This window comes from Talaromyces rugulosus, chromosome III, assembly GCF_013368755.1.
Source record: "Talaromyces rugulosus chromosome III, complete sequence".
Classification (NCBI taxonomy): domain Eukaryota; kingdom Fungi; phylum Ascomycota; class Eurotiomycetes; order Eurotiales; family Trichocomaceae; genus Talaromyces; species Talaromyces rugulosus.
This window is the reverse complement of record NC_049563.1, coordinates 4,065,152-4,089,902: the sequence shown is the minus strand read 5'-3', so window position 1 is coordinate 4,089,902 and position 24,751 is coordinate 4,065,152. Positions and strand designations below refer to the sequence as shown.

General features: G+C 48.0%; 7 protein-coding genes across 7 annotated transcripts; 6 read left to right on the top strand and 1 right to left on the bottom strand.

Annotated features, from left to right (window-relative positions):
* Positions 1-784: 784 nt before the first annotated feature.
* TRUGW13939_06198 (uncharacterized protein) lies at positions 785-1,564 on the top strand (the record flags this gene model as incomplete). The annotated part of the gene is made up of 1 exon (XM_035489353.1): positions 785-1,564. One exon carries the CDS (start codon positions 785-787, stop codon positions 1,562-1,564), a length of 780 nt encoding a protein of 259 aa, XP_035345246.1.
* Positions 1,565-2,258: 694 nt separating this feature from the next.
* Positions 2,259-2,744, top strand: TRUGW13939_06197 (uncharacterized protein; the record flags this gene model as incomplete). The annotated part of the gene is made up of 3 exons (XM_035489352.1): positions 2,259-2,429; positions 2,507-2,593; positions 2,643-2,744. The coding sequence occupies 3 exons, from the start codon at positions 2,259-2,261 to the stop codon at positions 2,742-2,744; spliced, it is 360 nt and encodes a 119-aa protein (XP_035345245.1).
* Positions 2,745-2,913: 169 nt separating this feature from the next.
* Positions 2,914-3,955, bottom strand: TRUGW13939_06196 (uncharacterized protein; the record flags this gene model as incomplete). Its single annotated transcript, XM_035489351.1, has 2 exons — positions 2,914-3,851; positions 3,919-3,955. The coding sequence occupies 2 exons, from the start codon at positions 3,953-3,955 to the stop codon at positions 2,914-2,916; spliced, it is 975 nt and encodes a 324-aa protein (XP_035345244.1).
* A 465-nt stretch (positions 3,956-4,420) lies between these two features.
* Positions 4,421-8,334, top strand: TRUGW13939_06195 (uncharacterized protein; the record flags this gene model as incomplete). The annotated part of the gene is made up of 3 exons (XM_035489350.1): positions 4,421-5,677; positions 6,592-8,118; positions 8,176-8,334. 3 exons carry the CDS (start codon positions 4,421-4,423, stop codon positions 8,332-8,334), a joined length of 2,943 nt encoding a protein of 980 aa, XP_035345243.1.
* A 785-nt stretch (positions 8,335-9,119) lies between these two features.
* On the top strand, positions 9,120-12,574 carry TRUGW13939_06194 (uncharacterized protein; the record flags this gene model as incomplete). Its single annotated transcript, XM_035489349.1, has 7 exons — positions 9,120-9,231; positions 9,295-9,375; positions 9,432-9,580; positions 9,641-11,115; positions 11,349-11,587; positions 11,646-11,722; positions 11,783-12,574. 7 exons carry the CDS (start codon positions 9,120-9,122, stop codon positions 12,572-12,574), a joined length of 2,925 nt encoding a protein of 974 aa, XP_035345242.1.
* Positions 12,575-13,916: 1,342 nt separating this feature from the next.
* TRUGW13939_06193 (uncharacterized protein) lies at positions 13,917-16,232 on the top strand (the record flags this gene model as incomplete). The annotated part of the gene is made up of 7 exons (XM_035489348.1): positions 13,917-14,018; positions 14,097-14,340; positions 14,405-14,963; positions 15,278-15,332; positions 15,747-15,887; positions 15,946-16,130; positions 16,193-16,232. The coding sequence occupies 7 exons, from the start codon at positions 13,917-13,919 to the stop codon at positions 16,230-16,232; spliced, it is 1,326 nt and encodes a 441-aa protein (XP_035345241.1).
* Positions 16,233-20,101: 3,869 nt separating this feature from the next.
* Positions 20,102-22,760, top strand: TRUGW13939_06192 (uncharacterized protein; the record flags this gene model as incomplete). Its single annotated transcript, XM_035489347.1, has 4 exons — positions 20,102-20,357; positions 20,414-21,769; positions 21,829-22,170; positions 22,237-22,760. 4 exons carry the CDS (start codon positions 20,102-20,104, stop codon positions 22,758-22,760), a joined length of 2,478 nt encoding a protein of 825 aa, XP_035345240.1.
* Between the last annotated feature and the right edge of the window lie 1,991 nt (positions 22,761-24,751).

Genomic DNA, 24,751 nt, shown 5'->3' with positions numbered 1-24,751 from the left:
TGTGGATGTGAGAGAAGTAGTGTCAGTGGATGAGGTTCTCTGATGAGGCTGTTGCACACGAGAGAATCAAAGCTGGCAGGAAAGAGCTGCAGCGTGCCTTTTATATCAAACAGGGCAGGTGCAGAGGACCCACTTGGCGGGATGCCATTGGACAATTGCCAGTGGGGGGCCGGGGTACATATATAACAGGTCCAGTCCCCTTTTGGCCTAGCTCCGTCGGGCACTGTGAGCCGCAGGTAGACGCCAGTCCGGAATAGGAAGTAGCGGCCCGCTTTACCCGTAAAACACTGAATAGTTCGCGGAGTATTACGGACAGCCAAGTCAGCCTTGCCGCGTTGTCGTCACCGCTGCCAAGCCAAAGAACGAGCAGCCATCGTGCACAGCATTTTGGGGTCTATTGGCTATTTTCTTGTTGTGGCGGCTTTTGAGGCGCTTGCTATTCTTCTTCGGGTAGCTTGTGAGGCTCTTCCTTGGGGTAAGCGAGGCAAACCTGGCTTTTGGTCGGGCGCTTGCGATGCGGCTTGTGTCGCCTACTGGTTGCAACTCTCGGTTCGCGCGGCAGTAATGACTCGTGCATACATTGGCAGGGGCAGTGCTTGTCACGGGGCACTCTTTCAATGCTGGAAATTGCCTCACTTTGGCCCGACTGCCAAGGCATGGCGGAGTGCCCCGTTTGCAAGGCACCTTTCTGCCAAGCCCCTTCTTCAGTTTCTGTCACTGACGCGGTCACATCTAGTTCTTTGAATCTCCAAATTCCCTCATTCAAGTCGAAATCTTGAACGCCATGTCGAAATCCTCATTTCTCAACCACGACGATCCAGTGCCATCGTATGAAAGCCTTTATTCTGCACAACCCAGGTCAGCACTGCATCAACAGCTCGATCAAGTTCGCTTAGATCGTGTGCGAGACATACTCTCAACACATGTCGATCCGCTACTAGAGGCCCAGGCTGCCTCTGGTCTCTACAAAACTGTCTTTCTTCTGATCCCCTCCAATGTGGACTCTCTACAACCAAACACGAGTGAACAATCTTCATATTCAACACCAAAGGAACCAGAGGTCTTGGGATTTGCATCCACTGATGTCGTCCACCTTGTTCGTTTAAAAGGAGAGGAACACACTCTGCAGTTCTGGAGACAACCAGCCGTGGTAGAGGAGCTGGCAGTTAACCTGCGCATGCGCTTGGAACAGGGTGGTCATCGCGTCGAGCAAGACACCAACAACGCATCAGTTTCTAATCCAACACCTCCTGTTGAACCTACACCACCTACACCGGTGGAGACAAAGAAATCCTCAGGCTGGTTCCGATCCAACAAGACAAAAAAGGAATCAAAGTCATGGCTCGATCCCACCATTCCCTCAGAGGCAATCGTAGCAGACCACAAATTGGGATGGCGGGGTAAACACGAAGAGGCCAATCAAAACAAACCCTTACCGAGAGGATCAGTCCGGGCCAATGTCGAATGGAAGGAGGTTTGCGTGCGTGTAGAAAACGAGCTGGGCTTGTATGAGACACGCCAGGGACCTGGTGTTTGCTTGTCAGTTGAGTTTGGGAGCCGGTGAGTTATGAGTTAGCTGTGGTTTCTTTCATGACTAGGTGATTCCATATATGTCAAAGTAGAGTTGAGGACTGAAAACAATCTGAATTCTAAGAGATACCCCCAATTAGTCTGGAATATGAGCATTAATTAACAACATTTAAATGTCATGCTACATTTAATTCCACCCCATCTATAGATGATTGGCGATGTTGGTGTTGATTCTGATTGGTTGGAGCTGTCAGAGGTGACTTTGCAATGTTTGCATCGATCTCCCCGCAGAAGACACTGACTGACGATCACTTCAAATTATTTTGGAGATTTCTTCTTCTTCAGAAATTCGTTTCGAAGCAGCCCTTTCAACTGAGACTATTCTTTTGAGGTAAGCGTCGCCTATTGGATCCCCTGGTTCAGTGCTTCAGCAGCAGCTATGATTCGTCTTCCACCGGCATTTTCTGTGTAATGCAAGATGCATGCGCCCCTCTTTGCATGCAATCGCACATGCCCCCGTCCACTCAAGATTGTATCTTTCATGCGACTAGAGATTTACCCTTTTGTTACATTGGAGATCGTTCCCCAGTTGATTTTTCCTTTATTTCTCCTGCATATGGTGTACAAACGCTGCCATGTCTCCCCTATGACATCATGCATTATTCTTTATATCCTTTGCTTACATTTCCACACAGTTGCATACTTCGACATACACACAAACTACAAATATGCCGCCAACAGCTCCGCTCACCATCGCCACTTCGTCCGTGCAGCGGCTCGTCAAGGAAGAAGCTTCATACCACCGAGAGTTGGAGGAACAGAAGAAACGTGTGGCGAAGCTCGAATCAGAGACCGGCGCCGATGAAGATGGAAATCGCGAGTTTCTGCTGAAGCAAGAGGTGCGTCATGTCTTTTCAAGAATATTTTCAAGGGTCGCCACAGGCATTGACATGAATGGTTCTAACACGATAACCAGCAACGGGCGGCGGATGAGACCAAGGCTGTGCTGCCTACATTGAAGCAGAAGATTAAGGATGCTCTGGCAAAACTAGAACAGCTCATTGTGAGTTATCAATATAACCCTTTGTCCACTTAGCTAACGCTTTCTTTAGGTTGAGGAGGGCCACAAGGGATCCGAGAGTAATGTGGAACAGCTGACAGCTGCCAAAGAAGCTGTATCCCAAGCAATGACCGCTCTCAGAGAGGTCTCTTGATTGCAGTCCTTGTGCTATTATTTACAAAACTGATCGATGCGAGAAACCATTATGCTCACAGTTATATTAATGTAATATCATATATCTTGAACGCCCGACAGTCATGAAAACCATCCATAAAACGCCAGCCGATGTCTACCAGTGCACAATATAGAGTTGTGCAACTGGACTATGTAGTATCCATCTTATCATCCCTTTCGTCAGCCTCGCCTTCCTCGAGCTCATCGACCTCCCCTTCGTCCGCCATGTTGATATCGTTCTCAGCCTTCTCTTCGGCCGCAGACATGGACTGTCGTAGTGGAGATGCGGCACCCACTGTATCTGTTTGCAACCTTTCCACCTGTAATCTGCCAGAGGAAGTATCTTCGCCTGTTTGAGATTCAGAATCTGGTCGAGGCGAGTTGGCATTACTGGCTCGCCCTTTCGATTCATCTTCTCCGTCTCCGGCATCGCCGTCATCCCCTTCTTGCATCCCCTCTCTGCGCTCGACCTCTTCTTTCTCGTCCCGAATCAAGCGGCGCAGCTGCATTCCTTCTTCGACGATGCGGCCGAACTGCTCGCGTCTTTCGGACCATGTCTTTGCATACTCCTTGCTCTCCTTCTCCAACTCCAAGATTTCTGTTTCGAGTTTCTCCAGGTTGGCCTTTTGATCTTCTCGAGGTCGAAGGAGCCGATTACTCGTGATTTTTTCGGTGAGGTCATCGTACGTTTTGCGAAGGTTTAGCGTCTTCTGCGCGGCTTCAAGCTGCACGCGAAGCTCAGCCGTGTTGTCTCGAACGTCCTGCGCCGTAGACTGGATGCGCAATTTCTCCGCTGCATATCGCTCCCTCTCCTTCTCGTTATTCGTCAACAGGAATTGAATACGAGCAATGCTGCTCTCGAACGCAGCAAAGTCGAGCGTCACGGCTTCTTTGAGCTGCCGCCATTCTTCGAGCTTCTTTTGTCGTTCGGCTTCAGCATCGTCATTCTCTACTCCGGACTCTGGTGGCGGTGTAGGAGGAAGCGACAATGGTGTGGTTATGAGGGAGTCGCGTGCGAGGAGTCGTTTTGTAATGCGTTTAAACGGTTTTTCTTCGACGTTGAGGAGGCGGGATTTATGGAGTGCGTCTGCGCCGGGATTAGTATTGGTAGAAGGGAAAAGAAGAAAAAATTTAAGAGATAAATTCCGACTCACCTTCCTCCTCCTGATCTAACAGTCTGTGTGATGCCATAGCATATGCGTCTCAGGGCGAGTTGAAGTTGGTGTCGGAGGAAACACAAGGCTGGTTGCTGGTCCATTGGCAAAAAGGTCTTGGCCAGAGCGATCGCTGCTTTGTTTAAGCTCGCCGCCCCACTTGTTTCTCTCTCGCGCGCTCTCTCTCGTTATCTCACCAAACAGGCGCGCCACGAGATGGCTGCCCTCGTGTCTTCTTTCTATATTTCCGGACTTTCGTTTCGCTTGTGAATTTTCGCTGCGTGGCTGTACTGCTGCTTTTGCCCCGACGGTGTGCATTTCTAGTGATGACCTGAATGGAGGCCCCCATGCTCTCAGGCTCATCGCGACCGAAGCCAAGGTAACTGACAGTGCCCTCTTACACTTACTCTACTGATCTCATATGCTATTTTGGCTAACTGCGATGTGTCTATAGAGAGCCATACAGCAACATTAACAGCTATCCCGATTGAGGTACTTCGCAATGGCAGAGGTGGTATCAGGCCTCCTGGTCAATCAGCGATTCGACTCGCTCGAAGACTTCAAATCGGCCATTCGAAACATCTCCGTTCGTCAGCATTGGGATCTCCGAGTCGTGCGAAGCAACAAAAAGAGCGTGGTGTTGGGTTGTCGCTCATCGCCCAACTGCTACTTCCGCGTCGTGTGTCGCGCAAACAAGAATGCGACGCATATCACCAGCCTGCAGGACCGGCACAACTGTCGTCGCAACCTGGGCACCGCTGGGTCGACGCCTGCTCGGTCCGAAGCGTCACATGTGCGCTTCTTGCTGAATGAGATTCCAAAGTTGTTTGATATGAAGAGCAAGATCAAGGGCCAGGATGTCGTCGACGCCGTCAAACGGTACCATGGCTATGACATTTCAATGCGACAAGCGCAGCGCGCGTTGACAAAGCTACAGCCTCGCCAATCAAGAGGCCATGTTCAAAATATCAACCGTGATGGGAGTCCTTCGCAATTACACTCGACTTCGGCCGGTCAGCCTGGCAATGAAGCGTCCTTTGATCCGCTGGCGGAGGACCGTGGCTGGGGAGAGAACGGCCTTTCGTCCACGTTGATGGATGATGATAGCATGGATCAAGACGACGACTCGCCAACAGGATCCCCATCGGCCGGCATTCATGTCCATACACAACAGCATAGCTCACCTCTTGTGGGCCATGTGCAGCCAGGTCCATCCGAGCCCAGTCCCCTTCCGACTATTCAGCACCATCCTTCACAGATCAGCTCTCTTCCACCTCCTCCGCCTCCTCCTCAGACATATCCTCAACCTCCACAACAAATCCAACTTCCTCCCCCTCCTCTACAGGCCAACCCAAAACCTCCGAATCAACCGCAACCACAACCACAATCTCAGCAACAAAATCCGCCGCCGCCGCAACCCCAACCGCAGCAGCAGCAACATCAACAACCTACTCCAACCGGCCACCCTGCAGCCGCTCAACTCGTACTCACCAATTTCAAAATCGAGTTTACGTGCACTTCATGCGGCGCTCTAAACCAGAGTTTCTTTCCAAACCAAGGAAATATTACCAACAACGCCTATTTACCACAACATGGTATCCATCCAGCAGCCACCAATACGCGCCCACAAATGGAGGGAGTGCCAAACGACACGAACGCAAACACCGCTACTGCTGCTGCTGGGTTTGGTGGGCCAGAATATGAGAGTAATGGCCATCCTCATGCACGCAATATATCCCCGTGGGTAGGCGGTTTAGACGTGTCCATTCCTCCTGCAAATTCATAGAGGGGCCGTTATCATGACTTGAAGATTAAACATGCAAGAAATTTTTTTTTTTCCCGGGCGTTTGCAATGGTAATCTCTCGCAGCTATTGTTCTGGAGGGTACACTATCTTCGCAACATTTGAGTGTTATATATACGTACAAATATTTCTCAGTTCTGCAGCTTAGCGTTGGTTTTAGTGCGATATCCAGGTGTACTGTCAGCCAAGACCTATAATTGATAATTGATTTTACTAAATTACCATGCAGTAGGTTGGGGATCCTGGAACCTCGAGTTCCTTTTCGCTTATTAGACGTATAAATAGACCTTTTGAGTCCGCGCAAAAACAAATGGCCGTATTTAATATTCCAACCCTTTCTCAATAGGAAGACGATATCGGAAACCAAATACTTGCATAGTTAATAACTAATGCAGGAACGTGAAATTCGTAAATAAATATACCACGTGCTTCCTTCTCCACGGGGTTCGGGACTCCGGGGATTTCGGGTGGATCCCCTACGCCTACGTACCACCAATTTGCCCGTCGAACCACCAATTTGCCGTCGGACCAGGGCATTCACCGAGTCTACATTGATGATACGATCGCCAGGGCCCAATCCTCCTCTATGAATTGCCAGCCCTGTTATTTAATGCAGGATTCGCCGCTCAACCATTTCTGACGTGGACTAGTTAGCTGCCAGAATGAGTGGGAATAATATATCAGCCGTCGCGACCAACAGAGCGTGTGATCGTTGTCGCCGGCGCAAGGCCAAGGTACGTCGTGCAACAACAACAACACATTACCCCTTTCGTTGGCTGCCAACGTGGCACAGTACAGACTCGGTTTCTGTACTGTTGGGAGATCTTTTCCCGAATGGGTATATGGGTTTAGGCTTATGTCTTGGTTCAGTGCGATTTGACCGATTCGATTTGCTCGAGATGTAAAGCGGCAGGGCTGAAGTGCACTTTTGATCTTCCGGTGCAGAGACGAGGGCCAAAAACTCGCTATCCGGCTAGAAATGCCACTGCTGCTGATGCTGCCATCCCTGTTTCAGCGGGGGCCACCAGCACTTTTGCCATTCAAAAGCCGCCTACGTCGAATAGCACGGTTTCTTTACCAGAAACAGCATGGGAAATTGGAATCTTATCACCAAAGGCAGTGGACCTTCAGAATTCTCTACTAGATGAAGCTTTGGCCCAGTCATCCCCGGCTATTCAACGATGGAGCGATTTAGAAACGCAAATTAGGGCCAGCGTTCCCGATATCACGCTTGAAGGGATAATCATAAGGTGCTTTGATCTCTATTTTGAGTATCTTTTCCCCTTGATTCCTCTCATCCATGAGTCAGGTCTCCGAGAGATTCTGAACTCCTTTTTGACCGGGACCATTCCGCTGCTTCGCCATGACGGAGAAAATACTACAGCAGGTTCCTCAATGGCCACAGATAGCATATATGAAGATCTAGGACTTTGGCCGGAACCTGCCTTTGCGCTTATTACTGCCCTCTGCGCGGAAACAGCTTTTTTATTACCGACCGAAGTATTTGCCGAGGGATGCTTGGTTTCTGACGCCTTTCTGAAGGCTTCGAGAAGTTGCTTAGACAGCTATATGGAAGCAGACTTTGAAAATCCAAATGCGGTTTCGGTGATTATCCGGTACTACCATTATAATTGCTTCCATGAAGCGGGAAGGTCCAATTACGCGCGACGTATATTTGGCGAAGCTACATGTCTTGTACAAGCGATGCAGATGAACGATGAATCATCATACCAGACGTTGCATCCGCTTGAAGTTGAGTTACGCAGAAGGGTATTCTGGATGATCTTTATCGAAGACCAGTCGAACACTATTCTGAGAAAGCACCCAGTCACTATCCACATACTATCATTTGAAACAGGAATTACAACATTATATCCTATTGGGGAGATTAATGACCTTGCGCTGAGTATATCCTCTGTTATAAACAGTACTCAGTCGGCCTTCGTGACAGGATTTAATGCCAGCGTCAAAGTATGGCAAGCCGCGTCGGATATTTTGCTCGAAATCAGAATGCTGCAGGAACATTGGCGCATCACACAGTCGACATACTCTCCACTTCCAAGTGAAGCTTCAAACACACTTGACATGCTATATGTTCGTTTCATTACTTGCCTTGACAACCTACCTCGTTACCTTCAAATTGACGAAATTGATGAACACGAAGTTGACTACCAGCAACCAAACAAAATAGCGACGATCCAACGAGTGAATATTCACGTAACGCTTCAGTTTCTTCGCATGGTGCTTCTACAAAGGATATCAGCACTTGGAATCGAGCACCAGTCCAAGTCTAACTCGCGAATGTTGACTTTGCGAACCACTGAGGTAGCCCGAGAAATGCTACGAGTTCTGCGTAGCGTCCCATTTTGGGCTCTACAGATAAATAGACTCTTTTCTGTATTTTGCACCTTGAATACTGTCTCTAGTTCATTTTACTAACAGGTTTTCTCACAGATTGAGAAAATCCATTTCGTTGGCGCAAGTCTCCTCGCAATACTTCGTGAGGACGGAAACGGAACTTTGCAGTCGTTAGACCAAGCAAGGAGCGATTTCTCCATGCTCTTGGATATCTTAACAAGGCTCGACTTTAGAACGTCGGAAACATTACAGTGAAAGTATATTTATCAGAAATATATAAAACCCTCCAGCTTACCCCACGTCACATTGCGGGGGATTTCCGACCTTGTTTATTTTATTTCTTATTTTGTTATGAAAGACGGATATAGGGACAACTTGCACATGTGGGTGCACAACATCACGGATATACGCATCAACATGGATATATGCATCAATATCCACTCGCAATACGAAATTTCAAAGTCAACGGTCCTGTGCTTCAAATCCGAGGGCTTTTGCAGAACTTTGTAGTTGAGTGCGGATTATGAAGCATTACCAAGATATTACCCATCCACGACGATCTTCGTTATCCATGTATACTAGCCGGATACGGTATGGTTTTCTAAATTTTGTTGATCCATTATTATAGACGCTTAGACAAAGATGTGTCGCCTTTATTAATATAGCTATTTTTTTTTTGGTAAGCTGACAGGATTCGATACAAGTGGAGCGATCTAGTACTGACACCGGGAGCATTTTTGAGATAAGATGATCCTTCACACATCGGAAACCTCCCACTAGAGGCCGGCCAAGAAGCGGTTTGCCCAAGCGAAAGTCAGACTTGTTACGTATTAACATGCACATGTCCAGAATGGTGATACGACTTGCGTGTTTGTGCTTCTCCTGACGAGCAATTTTAAGTCCATGAGCTATCTCCGGAGAGCTTTTTGTTGTTATATATATATCTCTCCTTGCGCTCTACGTGATCATAACGGCCCCTATCCTCCCCACTTAGTCCTCATCTGCGCATTATACTGCTCGCACTTTCAAGAAAGTTGACCATGGCTTCAACAGGCGAGAATGGTCAGGAAGGGAGAATTGTCGAGACAGAGTTCCTCATTGTCGGCGCTGGGCCGGCTGGAGCCAGTCTGGCATGTTTCCTAGCCTCCCATGGTATTTATCTATTCCCATCTTCTTTTAGTTATGAAAGAGCTCAAGACTGATAAGAAGATTTAGGATTCAAAGGCATTATGATCAGTTCTGCCCCGGGTACGGCAGATACACCTCGTGCTCATATCACTAATATGGCGGCCATTGGTTAGTCTCAAGACGTTCTGTGTGTATCGCACACATTCTGACATCAATTTCTACAGAGTGTCTCCGAGACATTGGTCTTGAGCAAGAACTTAATAATATATCTTCTGACGGCGAGTCGCATATGTTACATACCCGTTGGTGTCATAGTATGGCTGGTGAAGAGTATGCGAGGGTATATTCATGGGGAAATGACCCTATTCGAAAGGTAGGTGTTTTTTTAAAAAAATTCTTCTAATGAAGCTCAAGACATGCTAACAATAAAAAGGGAGACTACGTCAAAGCTAGTCCTTGTTCTCTGGTAGATATTCCACAGACTCTACTTGAACCGATTCTTGTCCGCTACGCCACTCATAATGGCTTCGCAACCCGTTTCAACACCAAGTTTCTCCGCTTTGATGAAGACTCGGCTACTGGGAAATTCATTGTCGCGGTTCAAGACACTCTATCTAACCTTGAATACCAAATCCGAACCAAATACCTCTTTGGCGCTGATGGTGCCCGTTCTCGCATAGTCAAACAGCTCGATCTTCCCCTGTATGCCAAACCCGGCCAAGGTTTAGCGATCAACGTTCTTGTCAAGACCGACCTGTCGCATCTTGTACAATACCGAAAAGGAAATCTACATTATGTCCTCCAACCAGATCGCGACCATCCCGATTTCGGATGGTGGGGCGCTGTGCGCATGGTAAAGCCGTGGAATGAATGGATGTTCATTCTCTTCACGACGCCAGGCACTGAGTTTGATATTCATCCCAGTAATGAACAATACCTGAAACGGGTAAAGGAGCTGATTGGTGACGACACACCGGCCGAAATTTTGGGTGTATCCAAGTGGTTCATCAACGAAACCGTTACTGAAGAGTATTCTCGGGGAAATGTGTTTTGTCTCGGCGATGCTGTCCACAGACACCCACCGTTCAATGGTCTTGGGTCAAATACATGCATTCAAGATGCGTACAATCTAGCCTGGAAAATAGCATTTGTCGAAAAGGGAATCGCAAACCCGTCACTGCTGTCAACGTACACTCCTGAGCGACAGCCGGTCGGCTTCGGGATTATAACCCGTGCAAACCAGTCATATCGCTCGCACTTTCAGATACTTGAGTCACTTGGGCAAACAGTTCCGACTCTGGAAGAGCGAGTGGCCATTTTAGACGAATTCAAAAGTGCAACGTCAAAAGGCGTTGCTCGCAGAAAGAAGTTCCAAGAAGGCATCACAGAGAGCGCCTATGAATTTCACGGCTTAGGCATCGAAATGGGTCAACACTATACCGGCACTGCCATTTATGACGCAGATGAAACAGTGCCATACGTCTCTCAGGCCAAAGATGAAGTTTTGGATTATGTACCCAACACCTACCCAGGGAGCAGACTGCCACATGCCTGGCTGAACAAGAGCATTCCAGTAACCCCTATCTCGACACACGACCTCGCTGGCCATGGCGAGTTCTCCCTATTCACAGGAATCGGGGGTGAGACGTGGCATACAGCCGCTGCAAAGGTCTTAGAAACACTGAATGTGACCATTCATGTCCGCGTGATTGGCTTCCGACAAGAATGGGAGGACGTCTATCATGACTGGGCGAGAGTCCGTGGAGTAGAAGAATCTGGTGCAGTGCTGGTGCGTCCAGATCGCTTCGTTGCATGGAGGACGCCCGAGGTGTTGCAGAGTGAGCAAGCTTGTCAGGATAAGCTGTTGCATGTTATGCGAACAGTCCTTGGCTTGAAATGGATATCATAGTATGGCTTGGTATTGTTGTGGCGATATATCGTTTGTTTCCTTATATTAGCATTGGCAGTACAGAATGCGATCGATCGGGAAAATAATTTAGAAGCAAATTAAGACGTCTCGAGTAAATATAAAGATAATGCTGTATACAAAGCGATAATTATTTATAGTCATCCTTATCAGTTTCCTTATCAGCACGTGAAGCCCCACACTCACAGCGCCGCTCTTCACCGCCTTCGCGCAGTATCGTCATCGTCCGATTGACAGACAAAGTATATATACTCAACGTTCTACTTCTCATCACACCTTCCCGCAAATTTCTCCCATGTTTCAATTATCGACGCTTTGTTATTTTTGTTCGCTTACTGCACCATCTCGATCTGTCCTCCCCGAGAGTACATGACCTCTCGGTAAAGACCTCCATCATGCCGGCACGATCCTTGCTTGCGATGAGCACACGTGTTGTGATACAACATCTCAGAAGTATGTTTTTGGAAACCACCACATACAATATCTTGAGGTTTATTGCTGACTTGTCAAGGTCTTACGGATATCGGAAATATTCCGTACTCGCTAGCTAGGCGCTTCCTAGTCAAAATTGAAAGTCCGGGGCAGTTGGTAAGTAGTAGTATATGCTTTTAACTGACGTTTGTTTTTATACTGATTAAAATTGAATAGCAAGAAATCGAAAAGAATTCACCTCACATCATGGAAGAAGACCGAGAACTCTGGATCAACTTTATCAAACGTGACGTACCGCGATGGGAAGAATACAAGTTACCGGAGGAATCGGCCTGTTGGTCTGATATTTACCACGACTTGGTCGAGGAAGTGCAGCGCGAAGTCGACGAAGACAGTCTTCGACTAAAGCAGGCGGTTGATAAAATCTACTCCGAAAAGGCGACTATCTTTGTGAGGGATACTACTCGCCTGGCTGCGCCACGACGTGGATGGCAGCCCTCGCAGTCTCGCAGTGAACCAAAGAAAACAGGCCTCTTTAATAAGACAAAACGAAACAAGGTGCTTACCGTCCCAACGCATCGACTCAACAACACTGGAGCTTCGCAAATAAGGCATGTTCCGCAGTGGCTTGTTGATGAGCACAAACAACCACCACCCGCGGCCGCTGCTCCGAGACGGCCGGTTCCGACTGGTACTCCTAGGAGCAATATGTCAGGTGTCTCAAGCAGCAGAACTTCCGGAACAGTTGTGCCTCCTAGATCATCAGCTCGTCCACAAATGGCGCAGTCACCTTCTCAGCTAGCAGCTTCTCCAACGAGGACCCGACCAACCCCTGGCTCTCGTCCTATTCCTACAGCCAGACGGCCTATCGGGGCCATTCATTCACCATCTGGTGCATCTTCGGCCAGTCAACCACTGGCTTCACCGTCACCGGCGCCCATAAGAAGACGCCCTATTCCGTCTGAGCCAAACATATTCGTGCAGCCAAAGAAGAGAAAAAGGCTATGAATCACAACTAACACTAATACACGGATTTTCCCAAGTTCAGGTCAATACTGACCATTCTTTGCATTTGAAGCGATGCACTTTTGCGAAATGTACTGAGATACCCTTCTCTTCGAAATACTTCCTATGACAAGGCGAGTATAACATATCTAAGTTATTTATGGATTTCGGCGGGGCTATATTTTTTGGGTGTAATGGCTTGTTACAGCTATCATAATGTTTATGATTTGCATTCTTGAATTTATTAATAGAAGGGTGCGCTGTTTTTATACTGGCGTTCAAGGATAGATTCAATGTTTGCATATCAAGAAATTTCAGTCATAATGCATTTAATTCTAGTACAAAGTTCAGAAAATTCATGAGTCATATTGCAGCGATAACATGGTGCCGGCAGATATTGGGCTCATATCCATGGTACAGGCAGGGAAAGGGTATTTCTTTTCAAGCGACTTCTTGTTCAAAAGATGAGACCGACCCCGAGCTATTGCAAAAGACCTCCACGCAGGGCGAGAACCAAGTGTAACGTCGCGCCTCCCTCGAGGCTGTATTCAGCAGCAGTCTTGTCATCCGCCCTATGGAAATCTCCAAGTCAGTAAACCTAGAGAGAGAAAAAAGATGACATTTCAAGTAGTCCCCAACACGTACATTTGTTTTCCACCGAAAATGAGACGCTGTTGGACAGGGGGGATGCCCTCCTTCTCTTCGACACGTTCCTTTATTCTAGAAACCTGTTCACCGTGGTCTTTTTATCAGCCATTTGCTTCTCACATAGCTTCGCGATGAGTTCCTTCGCTCGTTGTTCGATACGGAACGTCTGTGTCGCACAGAAAAGGGTATGCCGTACCTTGTAGTCTGATTCGATATCGAGCTCGATCTCCTTTCCGGTAAGAGTGCGCACTCTGTAAGCGTAGGAATATATGTTAGCAGGTATTCTGAAGATGAAGGTACCCGGCTGACTTCTTCCCCGCAGCTTCGCCGTATCGGAGAAGGGGACTTCCTACTTGATGAGCATAGTGGCGGTGTGCAGAAGTTTGAGATCCGACTTGGATGTTTTGCAAGAGCTTCTGAGGAACAGTAAGTGATATGGGTCGGAGAAGCAGTGGCAGTGGCAGTGAGAACAGTGGAGTAGTTGAATGGTTCCGTTTGAATGCTCTAGCAGGCAAGGCGGAACGGAGGGTGGGGTCTGTTGGCTGCCTACCACTACGTACTGCCGTCACCTTGTTTGTTTGCGCGTCACAATTAATAAAAAATATTTGTTGCGTTCTTGTTTTTTTTTTTTTTTTTTTTTTTCCACCGACCCAATTACTTTTTCCGTGATACTAGGAAGAACAGCCGTCCACCATCCATGGCAGCCGTGGTTTTTGAGGATTTGTCAGGAGCAGCCACGCCTGTGTCAGATAGCGATAACCCCCACCAGCCTTTGATAGAAGCAGCAAACAACGATCCAGTCTGTTTTCCTTATAACCTCAACGAATATTACAAGCTCATGGCTAAAGAATAGGGTGCAATTTTTCTCTGCTTGTAGCTTCAAATCCAGGAACGGTACTCAACGCACCGCACCACCAGAAATGGAAACCAAAAGACCAAGATCCTGGATCAAAGCTTTGCCGGTTGGACTCTGGATCCAATCCTCGCAAAATTGGATGGCCCAAATAAAGATCCCGCGTTTATTGACGAGAGATTCTGTCTTGTGTTCTGGGGCCGGCCACCTGGCCATATCCGGAAGATGATCTATGACATCCAGCAAGAGATACGAGAGATTGCTCCAGGTAAGTACTAAGTTAGGGAGGCTGATCTACTACGAATAAGAGCACTCATATATATACACCGCAGACATGTGGTTCATGCCGCAAGAGAACCTGCATATCACTGTGCTAGAACTGGTGCACTCCACCACCGAGCCCGAGATGAACAAGCTAGTCTCGGCATTGCTTAAAGATGGGGCAGCAGAAAGGATTGCCAACCTCACGCTTCAATATCGACCCCGTCTCATCAAGCCGATGGTGAGCTACGACGCGGCCGCCATAGCCCTCAGCTTTGTGCCCGCCGCGGGAGAAGGCGAAGGCAACACGGCAGGAGACGACAAATTCACCTATCAGCATCTCCGCCGAGATGTCTTTGACCAAGCAAAAGCTGCTGGAGTGACGCCAGCCTCGAGATATGCAGTGCCATCAGCACATCTCACACTAGGGCGCTTTATTAACCAAAACGGATTTCAGGATGGAGCCGGAACATTTGACAACGACAAGGTGAAGCGAGTGATCGACACAATCGAAGGCATCAATGCCAGACTAGAGGCCCAGTACTGGCCCTCGGCCTCCGGTATCCCAACTGGTGGCGAATGGACTGTAGGACAAGAAAAGGGATTGGACTTTCGAAGGGGGCGGTTATGGTATGGCGGCGGAGAGACGGTCCTGATCGGCAAAGGCCATGATTGAAGTCAGTTCATGGTTGTAGAGGATATTATTGATATTCCCCGTAATAGATAGACTAGAAATAGCATGACCAATGTAGTCTTTTCGAGTAATTATGAATCATCACCGATATGGAATAATGAGGACCAATGATATCGCCGGACGGGAAAGTCTTGGCGAGGACTATCACGTGACGCTGGGTTCACCTGATCGAGGCTAGCTCGTTTTCGGGTAGGGCATAAGCCCCCTCCGAAGACACACAATTATCGCCTCTAACCACCTCACGACCAAGTCGACAACCTCCACGACCAGCACGAAGTTGTACCCCGGCAAATACCGTCAAAATGGTAAGAAACACTGTTCCTTTTGAATGTTTTATATTGTTTTGTTTGATGGAGGAGGAAACCGCGATGTGCGAACTGCGACCTGCGACTTGCGACACCAATTCGAGGGCTCGAAAATATTGCAGCAACATCAACTTGACTTGATGACGACGGAAAGCGAACCCAGCCTGAGTGTCTCAAGTCCAAGCTTCATCCAGACGTATTTTGGCGCATTAGAATTTTTGGGGGTTTCATTGTGGGCGAATTTCAGACCGACGTCAAGCTCTCCGTTACAGTTCCGCACAACACTACTTTTTTTCGTCGGGGATTTGGTGTTTTCCGATAGTTTCGGCATTTGGATGATCATGAAATTACGCGACTAATTTTTCTCAATGATCCGTCAATTTCGTGATGATTTGGGGTGGCTCGTTATTTTAGTGGCAACAAATTACAGCGCAATTGCTGACGGTTCTATCCATTCTTCAGGTCAACGTTCCCAAAACCCGCCGGACGTATTGCAAAGGCAAGGAGTGCAAGAAGCACACCCAGCACAAGGTCACCCAGTACAAGGCTGGCAAGGTCAGAGACACCGCTTACTGTGCTTTCTTCGTTGGACAGGATATTGATTATGTTATAGGCTTCCCTCTTCGCCCAGGGTAAGCGTCGTTACGACCGAAAGCAAAGCGGTTACGGTGGTCAGACAAAGCCTGTCTTCCACAAGAAGGCCAAGACGACCAAGAAGGTTGTGCTTCGTCTTGAGTGCACCCAGTGCAAGACCAAGGCCCAGCTGGCTCTGAAGCGATGCAAGCACTTCGAACTTGGGTACGTTGACTCTGAGGTTTTGTTGAAAGATGACTGTGTCGCTAACGGGTTTATCTCTACAGTGGTGACAAGAAGACCAAGGGTGCTGCTCTTGTGTTCTAAACGCTCAATTTTAGGAACGCAGGAAGCAAAAGAGGGTGTTGGTGTTTCGTTTTCCCGATTACAAGATATATTTCTTATGTCACGTCTTGGCTTGGGGGTGTTATGCTTATTTTCGTCATGCATTTTACGTTATGGCACGATGAAACAAAACACATGTATTCCTCGACTTTGACCTTGCAAAAAGAACAAGGCGGAGGCAGAGAGGAAGGAATTGATACATAAAAAATAAATTCCGAAACTTGACCACACCTACTCTCTTCAAATGTTGATATGATCCAAAAACATTGACTGGGTATGATGTCGCCGTAGTTAGACACGTAGCCCATCTACGCCATTCTGCTTGGTTCGAATTGTGTTTTTTCTCTTTACAGATTCTTGTTCATTCGGCTCTCGTGCATAGACTGGTAACATATCAATGGATTTCCATTGCCATTGCCTCAGGCAAACTGCATATAAGTCCTGTGTTTAACCTTAAATGCATGTGTAGATGGGAGAAATATAACTCGGTCAAGACTGCATCTGGTCCGTATAAGTGTTACAGCTTGCCACCAGTTCAATGCTAACCAATAGTATTAATTGATGTGAATACTCTACATGTGTAGGGAAGATGCATACATCAATTGATTACAATGGTTCCCGTCAAAGCACCAGGTACCGCTTTCTCAATATGCGAACCACCAACCAAAAACATTGAAGCCATTGACGGGTTGGTGTGTCTTTATATCTAATACTGTTTGTCACCGTATTTTATTTCGAGATATTTTTTTACCAAAAGAAAACTATTTCGACATGCCTACCCCGTGGAAAGCGCCAGTAACGGAGAAGCAAACAAAAAAAGTGGAGTTATCAAGCTAACCTTCATACCGATCTCAAACTAAACTGGTCAATATTTTGAAGCTCTGCGCAAGTTAAATCCTTTTATTTGTTAACAAATATTAACAAATTCTACATATCCTACTATGGTCATGCTAAAACTCGTAAAATGTCTTTTTATAGATGTCTTAAAATTTCTTTGTTTTGTTTTCACCCTTTGGTACTCCTATCCTCTGTTGTCTCTAGCCAAATATATATATATATATTTCTCAGACATTTTTAAGAGCCCCTTAATCCCTCCTCACTGTTGCATGATCAACCAAATTCTCAAACTTCTCCAAGTTAGTTATTCCGTTCATTGATCACAATGCTCTCCACTATCGAGATAGCGATCTCCGACGGGTGCCCGATTGGGCCGGCCCTCTTTAGTTTTCGCCGTCGATACCAGACATTCTGGGACACTATCATAGTAGACATCCCTAATTTTTTTTTCTCAGAGAAACAAAAGGTATTCACTCGTTTCATACGAATTTTTTGAAGCGTGCTAACAATGAAACAAACTAGACTTTAAGAATCCTATGTTTGATCTAATTTTGACGCTCCAGGCCACACCAGCAGCTCGTCTGCTTCCTTCGCGAACCAGCGTAGGTAAACTGAGGGGACAACTTGCTCTCTTATACCACCGATTGGATCGTAGTATTTTCAGAGTTGGCCCGCTGATTCCAGCACTGGAAGCTGTTATGGAATCGAAATCAGACGCCCAGATTTGGGATAATACCTATGTGGCACTTCAGCACCGTCGGAAACTAGAATCGAGGCCTTCTAGTTCCAAGGGGTAATCAGATTCAGCCTATAATTTTCTCCTTCAGCAAACGATGAAAGCATGTGTCGGATACGTTCCCATGGTGAGGGATGATCCAGACGTATTCACCAGGCCGGAGGCGTCATGGCGCAGGATGTACTCCCAGCAATTACTTGCACCGAAAGAAACAACATTGGTTTGTTACAAGGAACCTGGTGTCAAGATCCGACGGGACCCATACGGCATAATAAAATTTAAAAACGAGTTCACTATGGGAAAAGTCTATGATCTACTCGAAGGGGTAGTAGGTATGATGAACCGCGATTTGCTGTGGCTTTTTTTCATGGATCCAGGGTCAAAGCAAAACCCATGTTCGGATCTCAAGCTGACGGCCTGGTTTAGTCCCTATGGCTAGAACGACAGTGTTGGTGCAAAGAGCACTGGGGCATGACAGACAACAAGAAACTGAGTCCGGAGGAACGATAGGCTTGGTGTAAGCGCAATCCAAGGGCGGTCAGGCATTACATTGAAGGATCGCAAAGGGAGTCTCTTCAGAAGTATAACAAGAGATATCGCTGGCCTATTTAACTCCAAACGAACTTTCTGCCTGGGCATCCTGCATAGTTATTACTTTTGTTATGACTTTGACCTTCTGATATAGGTGTAACTTTGAAGTAGCGTTGTTGTTGAATATAAGTTCTTTTATGATAAAATTGTCACCAATAAACCCTTTAATACCGTCTAAAACCTTATCTTGTACGAGGAACTTTAATCTCATGATAGATATCTATATTATTCATGTCTATAAATGTACGTAGTATATTTAAGGCTGTTATCGTGTTAGTAATGCCTATGTTAAAGGTGGAGAAACGGTAACATAACGTCTGAGCCAATAGTAATGACCATATCATTGCTCAAGAATCGCAGGCTCCTCGTGTCTCTTGTGGTGACTAAAACTATTCGCCCGTATCGTATTTTCGCAACTGCTGTGACTCATTAGGTATCGTAGTATTATTATTATGCAGTGAATACGGGCATCAGTGATCCATGGTAGAGAGCGGCCAACTCCGTGCGGGGGTGCGGCTCCATTCCATGGGTGAGGCCTGGCATTCCACCAAAGCCAAATCCGACGTTATATCATACAGGAAGATTCGTCCGCTTACACACGGTCTACGACAAAGTCTGACCGCCTGTCAAGTCCGCCTTGTCCTGGGAAAAAGGCACGATGGGGCGAACCCAATTATTCGGAAGTGGGCTGAAGGAGCCGAGCAGCAGAGGAGACATTTCGAATACACCGTTCTTCGGGGCCCTCTCCGACACGCTACCTAGCAAGATAGGCTTCGATATTGCGACCCCTAGTCGGTGAGGCGCCGAGTACGCTACGTGACTATGATTGGTGTCTGATTGGGCGTGGCGATGGCTGCATCAATTCGGTCCCAGAAGGGCTGAGGCTGAGTCGTATTCGCCAGGCGCATTCGCCCGAAGCATTTCGACTGGGACATGCACGATTCCGCGTGGCGTCTAGCGACTGCATGCATTGATGGTACTTAAGGGATCGCAGGCCGCGAGGAGGTCGACAAGTGAATAGACACAACAGCATTCGGGTGCCGTGTTGTCAATATCAACTTGTGAAAAGAAGAAAGAAGAGAAACGGGCAAGAGTACAAAAGTCTTGGCTCTCGCTTGGGCTTAGTTCGCAAATCAGTCGCCCTCGACGTCATCGGGCCACCACTACTGTCTGATTAGAGGCTCCCGTGATCTCACGTGTTTTCTCAGTCCTTTGCGCCTTCCTCAGCAGCCCATCTCCTTTTTTTTTTTGCTTCGCCATCGCGATATCCGCTGGTTCCCGAATCCTGATTTCTCTTTCCCTGCAGTGACGACGTATTATTGTTATTATCAATCATCTTCCTCGGTCCACTTGTTCTAGAAAGCTCTGCATCTTTCGCTCAGGCGAGTGGATTCGGCCCCTGTTTGGCAGCCCATCGGACCAACCCCGCCTTCACGCGGCCCACTTTCTCTCAGCCCAGGCATCTGTGTTTGCCCCTCCATCTACCGATATTTTTCTTCTTTTCTCTTTGAACCCATCATATATCTCATCACTATTCTCTTCTGTCCTCTGCTTTGCTACCTGTCACTTGCAGAAGAGAACACACGCAGCCACAACAAGAAGACTGCAACCACATCAGGCTTCAGCCTTGGCTGGTGCAATAACTTCTCCACTTCCTGTTTGGCTGTGAGCCAAACGTATCCCCATCATGTCTTATGCCTACAGAGAAAGAGAGCGTGAGTGGGATGACTATTCTTCACGGCCATCTGACCATCGTGGTTATACTGTAAAACGCTACGTCGTTTCTTCCGAAGACAGCCGAGACCGCGAGCGCGAACGAGACTTTTTCCGCCGCGATGACTCGGGCACTGGTGATCGGGAACTTGTGATTCGGCGCAGAACCGAGCCGCACGAGTCTGACTATGAAGTGCGGCGCGAATACCGCACAGAACGTGACTACGAACGTAAGTGACATATCCAGTTCAAGAGTGGCATTGAGTGGGCGCTGATATCCCGCTAGCCCGGTCAATCCATGAGCCTGACTATCAGGTAGTTCACCGATCCGAGACCGACCGGGATCCTCGTGATGTAGAGTACTACTATCAAAGACGTGTTCGCGAGTACGACGACGACCGTGAGCGCCTAAGACGCGAGATCAGCCCTCATGATTCCGTCTCACAGGCCAGCACCCGGAGACACCGTGACCGCGACCGTGACCGCGATTATAGCAGCGACGACAGCATGGTTTACATACGCAAAGAAACTCGCGAATACGACGACGAGCCTCACCATCACAAGCGTCACCTTGCCGAGGGTGCCGTTCTGGGAGCAGGTGCAATGGAGCTCTTGCGCCATCGCAGCAAGAGTCAGGGTCGCCAAGTTTCAGGTCCAGCTGGTCGAGTTGGCCAGGATGTGGGTGCCGCAGCACTAGGTGCCGTTGCAGCTAACGCTATCGACCACTATCGCAGTAAGAGCCGACGCCGCTCTTCATCCGTGGAGGATGATAGGAGCTCGCGGCATACTCACCATCGTCGCCACCGATCTAGGCACCGCAGCCGCAGCCGGTCGTCGTCACATTCGAGGGCCAAGACATTGGCAGGTATTGGCTTGGGCGCTGCAGCACTTGCTGGTGCTGTCGCTGTGGCTCGGAAGAAGTCGCAGAGCAACAAAGGTAGACGAAGTCGCTCGCGCCATCGTCGTGACTCGCCCTCTCGCGGCGACGATGCGCGTGCCCCTTCAAAGAACCGCAACCAACACATAGCAGCCGCAGGTCTCGCAGGTGCGGCTGCAGCGGGCATAGTCGAAAAAATCCGCAGTCGATCACGCTCACGCAAGGGAGAAAGCAGGTCAAGAAGCCGGATCAGACAGGGTTTGCCAATTGTTGCTGCTGGTTTGGGAAGCGCCGCTGTTGCCGGTCTCTACGAAAACAGAAAAGCCAAGAAAGAAGGAGAAGCAACAGGGCGAGCGCGTTCCCGCTCAGTAAGCCGCAGCAGAAGTGCCAACTTCCCGGACCCTGGAAAAGAGTCCAACGGTCTCATCGAGTATGGCCAGGATCCTCTTTATGGCAACATCCCAGCAGCAGATTACTATGGCCGTCCAGCCAGCGCACAAGGTTACTATCCCGATGCAGTTGTCCCGGCCGGTGCTGGGGACTCGCACAATCACCGTAGCCAAAGTCGGGGGTATAGCCCTTCTGAGTCTGACTCGGACCGAAGCCATCGTCGGCGACATCGTCGTCATCGTGAAAGAGAGCGAAGTGGCAGTCGTATCCGCGATTTTGCAGAAGCTGGTTTGGCAGCCGCTGGCTTGGGCTATGCGGCAAACAAGTTCTCTGGAAAGAAGGATCGCAAGGACAAGGAGCATCGGAGACGAAGCCGTAAGTCAACGTGATATTTAATACAAGCGAAAGAAAAGGGTGGCTGACAATTTGTATAGGACATGATAGTGGCAGAGATCATGACTCTTATGAAGAACCATATGACCCGGCTCCCTACATGCCATCTCCTCCCCCGGCAGGACCAGCACCTGGAGGTGACAACTATTACCCATACACAAATAGTTTCCCACCACCCCCAGGGGTAACGTCCAACCCGGGAAACTTGCCATACCCACCAGCGGAATATGCACCACATCCTGGAGCAGCACCGGGTCCCCAGCCACAAGGCTATCCTCCCCCTCCAGGGCCGCCTCCTACCAGCGAACCGTACGCTCCGCAGCCGCGCCGGGCTGATGAAAACGTGAGTGTCCCTTTTCTTGACGCGCATCACAGACCAGATGGTGGGTTCGATGTGTTTTGATTACGCATTTATGTTGACTTGACATTTTGCTGACCAAAGTTTCCAGGTTTAATGGGACAGCATTCTACGCTAGATGAGCCTTTGGGACACTCGAGGCATCGCTCTGTTAGCCAGCCTGCGCCGCAACAACAATCCAAGTCAGTTTCTTTTAATTTTAACGGAGAGGAAAGGTCGAATGCGGAGCCGCAGGCGAGCAGAGACTATGCTGCCGAAAGGGGATATGAGACGGACGACAGTGACTCGACAATTGATGGACGGGACCGCAATCAACATTCTCATCGCCATCGATCCCGGCGTTCTTCAGTTCCACACGCACACACTCATAACAACACCACGGATATGAACAATACTTCTTCTACTCGCAATCACAAACCAGAACGACCGCCTGCTGATATTCCGCGAGACTCGGACTCGGAATCGACGATTGACTTGCCTGATCGGTTCGATGCACAAGGACGGAAGCTTCCCGAGAAAGACGATGATCCTCTTGCTGATACTATGGATCAGTTCTTGAAGAGCGCTTTCATGAACGACAAGTCTCATTTACGTTCGACGAGTAAAGCCTGGTGATTTCTTTGACTGATTATTTGGTCTGTATTTTTGTTGACTGTATTCTGCGCTATTTTCTCCTCTTCTTTTTTTTCTTTATTTCCCTTTGATTTTCGAACTCTTGTATTTCAGAGAGATATTATGAATTAATGAGGAACGACGAGCATGTAACGAATGATGTGTATTTCTGGGGGAGGATAATTTGATTTTGTTAGTATAGTACAGTAATTGACGATTTACTAATATCGCGTGCCCTGGGTTAGTAGAATCGAATAGTACTAAAAAAAGAGTCTAAATCTCGGACAGTTTAGGGTGATGACTGCTACAAAACAGTCCGGATCGGGCTCTTCGATATCTCTGTCTCTCTCTTGGTCTTCCTGAAACGCCCGTCTCGGCGGCCGAAACAGGTTTCCGAATCCGTACGATTTTATTTTTTTTCAAACAACAACAAAGACGGGAGGGGAAGGTCTACAAGGGGGGGGTTTTCTGGTTCTGGACAGGGCAGATTTTCGGACAGTTTTACTCGTATTTTACCTCTCTTCTACTACACCCCTCACAAAAGTCAATAATGCAACCGTCTTACTTTTTCTTTCCCGACGCATTGACTATATAATGGAACATGTATTATTGCTACCCTCAATATATATTTGATTATTAAGTCACTATGAAGTAGTTAACTACTCTTTATGACTCGGGTATGCTGTGGGGGAAAGGCTAGGCCTGGTCCAGATCGGCGGGCTCCGAAGTCAAAAAAAAAAAAAAGACAAGGCAGCAAGAAACTGGGCAAAAAAAGTTGGTAATAATAATAATCGGCTGAGAATATTTCCCTATTTTCCCCTCAGTTTGGATTCTTACTAGTTAGATAATAATGAAAATAATATCTGTAATATATAAGTTTATTATATGACAAGTATTACAGGGTGTCTTATATGCCGACAGACCGATAGACCGATAGGCGATAGGCGATAGGCGTATTAGTCGGGTCGTACATCTTTCGTCAGAGGCTTGCCTAGGGAATCTGACGTAAATCCGTGTTGGTTATTCATCCCTGTGAAAAATAAATATTAAAAAAATTCAAAAACAGGAAATAATCACAAAATGTAATAATAACAACAATAATAATCAATGATAAGATTATTATGTAACAAACAAAAACAAGTCGCGGCGAGTGCAACACAAAGAGATGACAGGGTGACAAAAGCCAATTATTGATGAGGTCATCGCTGCTCGGCTCGGTGGCACGGAAAGGGCTCGTAAGTAATGTACTGTAACACAGGCTGACCTGAATGGAATGCGAGGGACTGTGCCGCCTCCCGCGTCCGTAAGTAATGGTATTTCCTGTGCGTGACGGTTGCCCCGGCAGTGCTTCTCTTCAGCGTAGCCGGTTTCTCGGGTCCGTAAATTACCGAGTCCGTATTGTCCAGTACGTCCTAACAAAGATTCGGCGAAAATCCAGAACAGCCCATTTCGGGGGAAATTTTCCCTGTCCGCGTGCCTGAAAGAAAGGGATGCGCACAACAATATTATGTTAGCATTACTCATGACCATAAGCGGCGCCCGCCATTGTTAGGCAAATTTGGCGTTGTTTTTTTTTGTTTGTGTAACTAGTCACACCGTTGGACCTTAGTCAGCGGGCGGTTTGACGTGGGGCGCTGTTATTGGCGTTTATTTTCCCCGATGCATGGCCAGACCTCGGCCTCTCGTTTTCTCTCTCACTCTCTCTCTGGCCGTTCCTGTTGAGACCCAATGCCCAACGCTCCGCGCATCACTCCGTCGCCCATCGCCGTTTGCTGCTAATCCGCCCTGCTCTGCCAGCGAACAAACTGAGTGGCGCGGTGATTTGCTGTCACACACCGCCCGGCCGGATCCACTCGCCCAGCGCCTTCCGCACACTTCCCCAAAAATCCACTCCACGGGTCTCGACTGCCGGACAGTGAACGGGTTCCTGCTCTTCTTCTCCTTCTTCTTCCCCCAACCATCTCCTCGCCTGTCACTCTCCTGATCGTCAAACA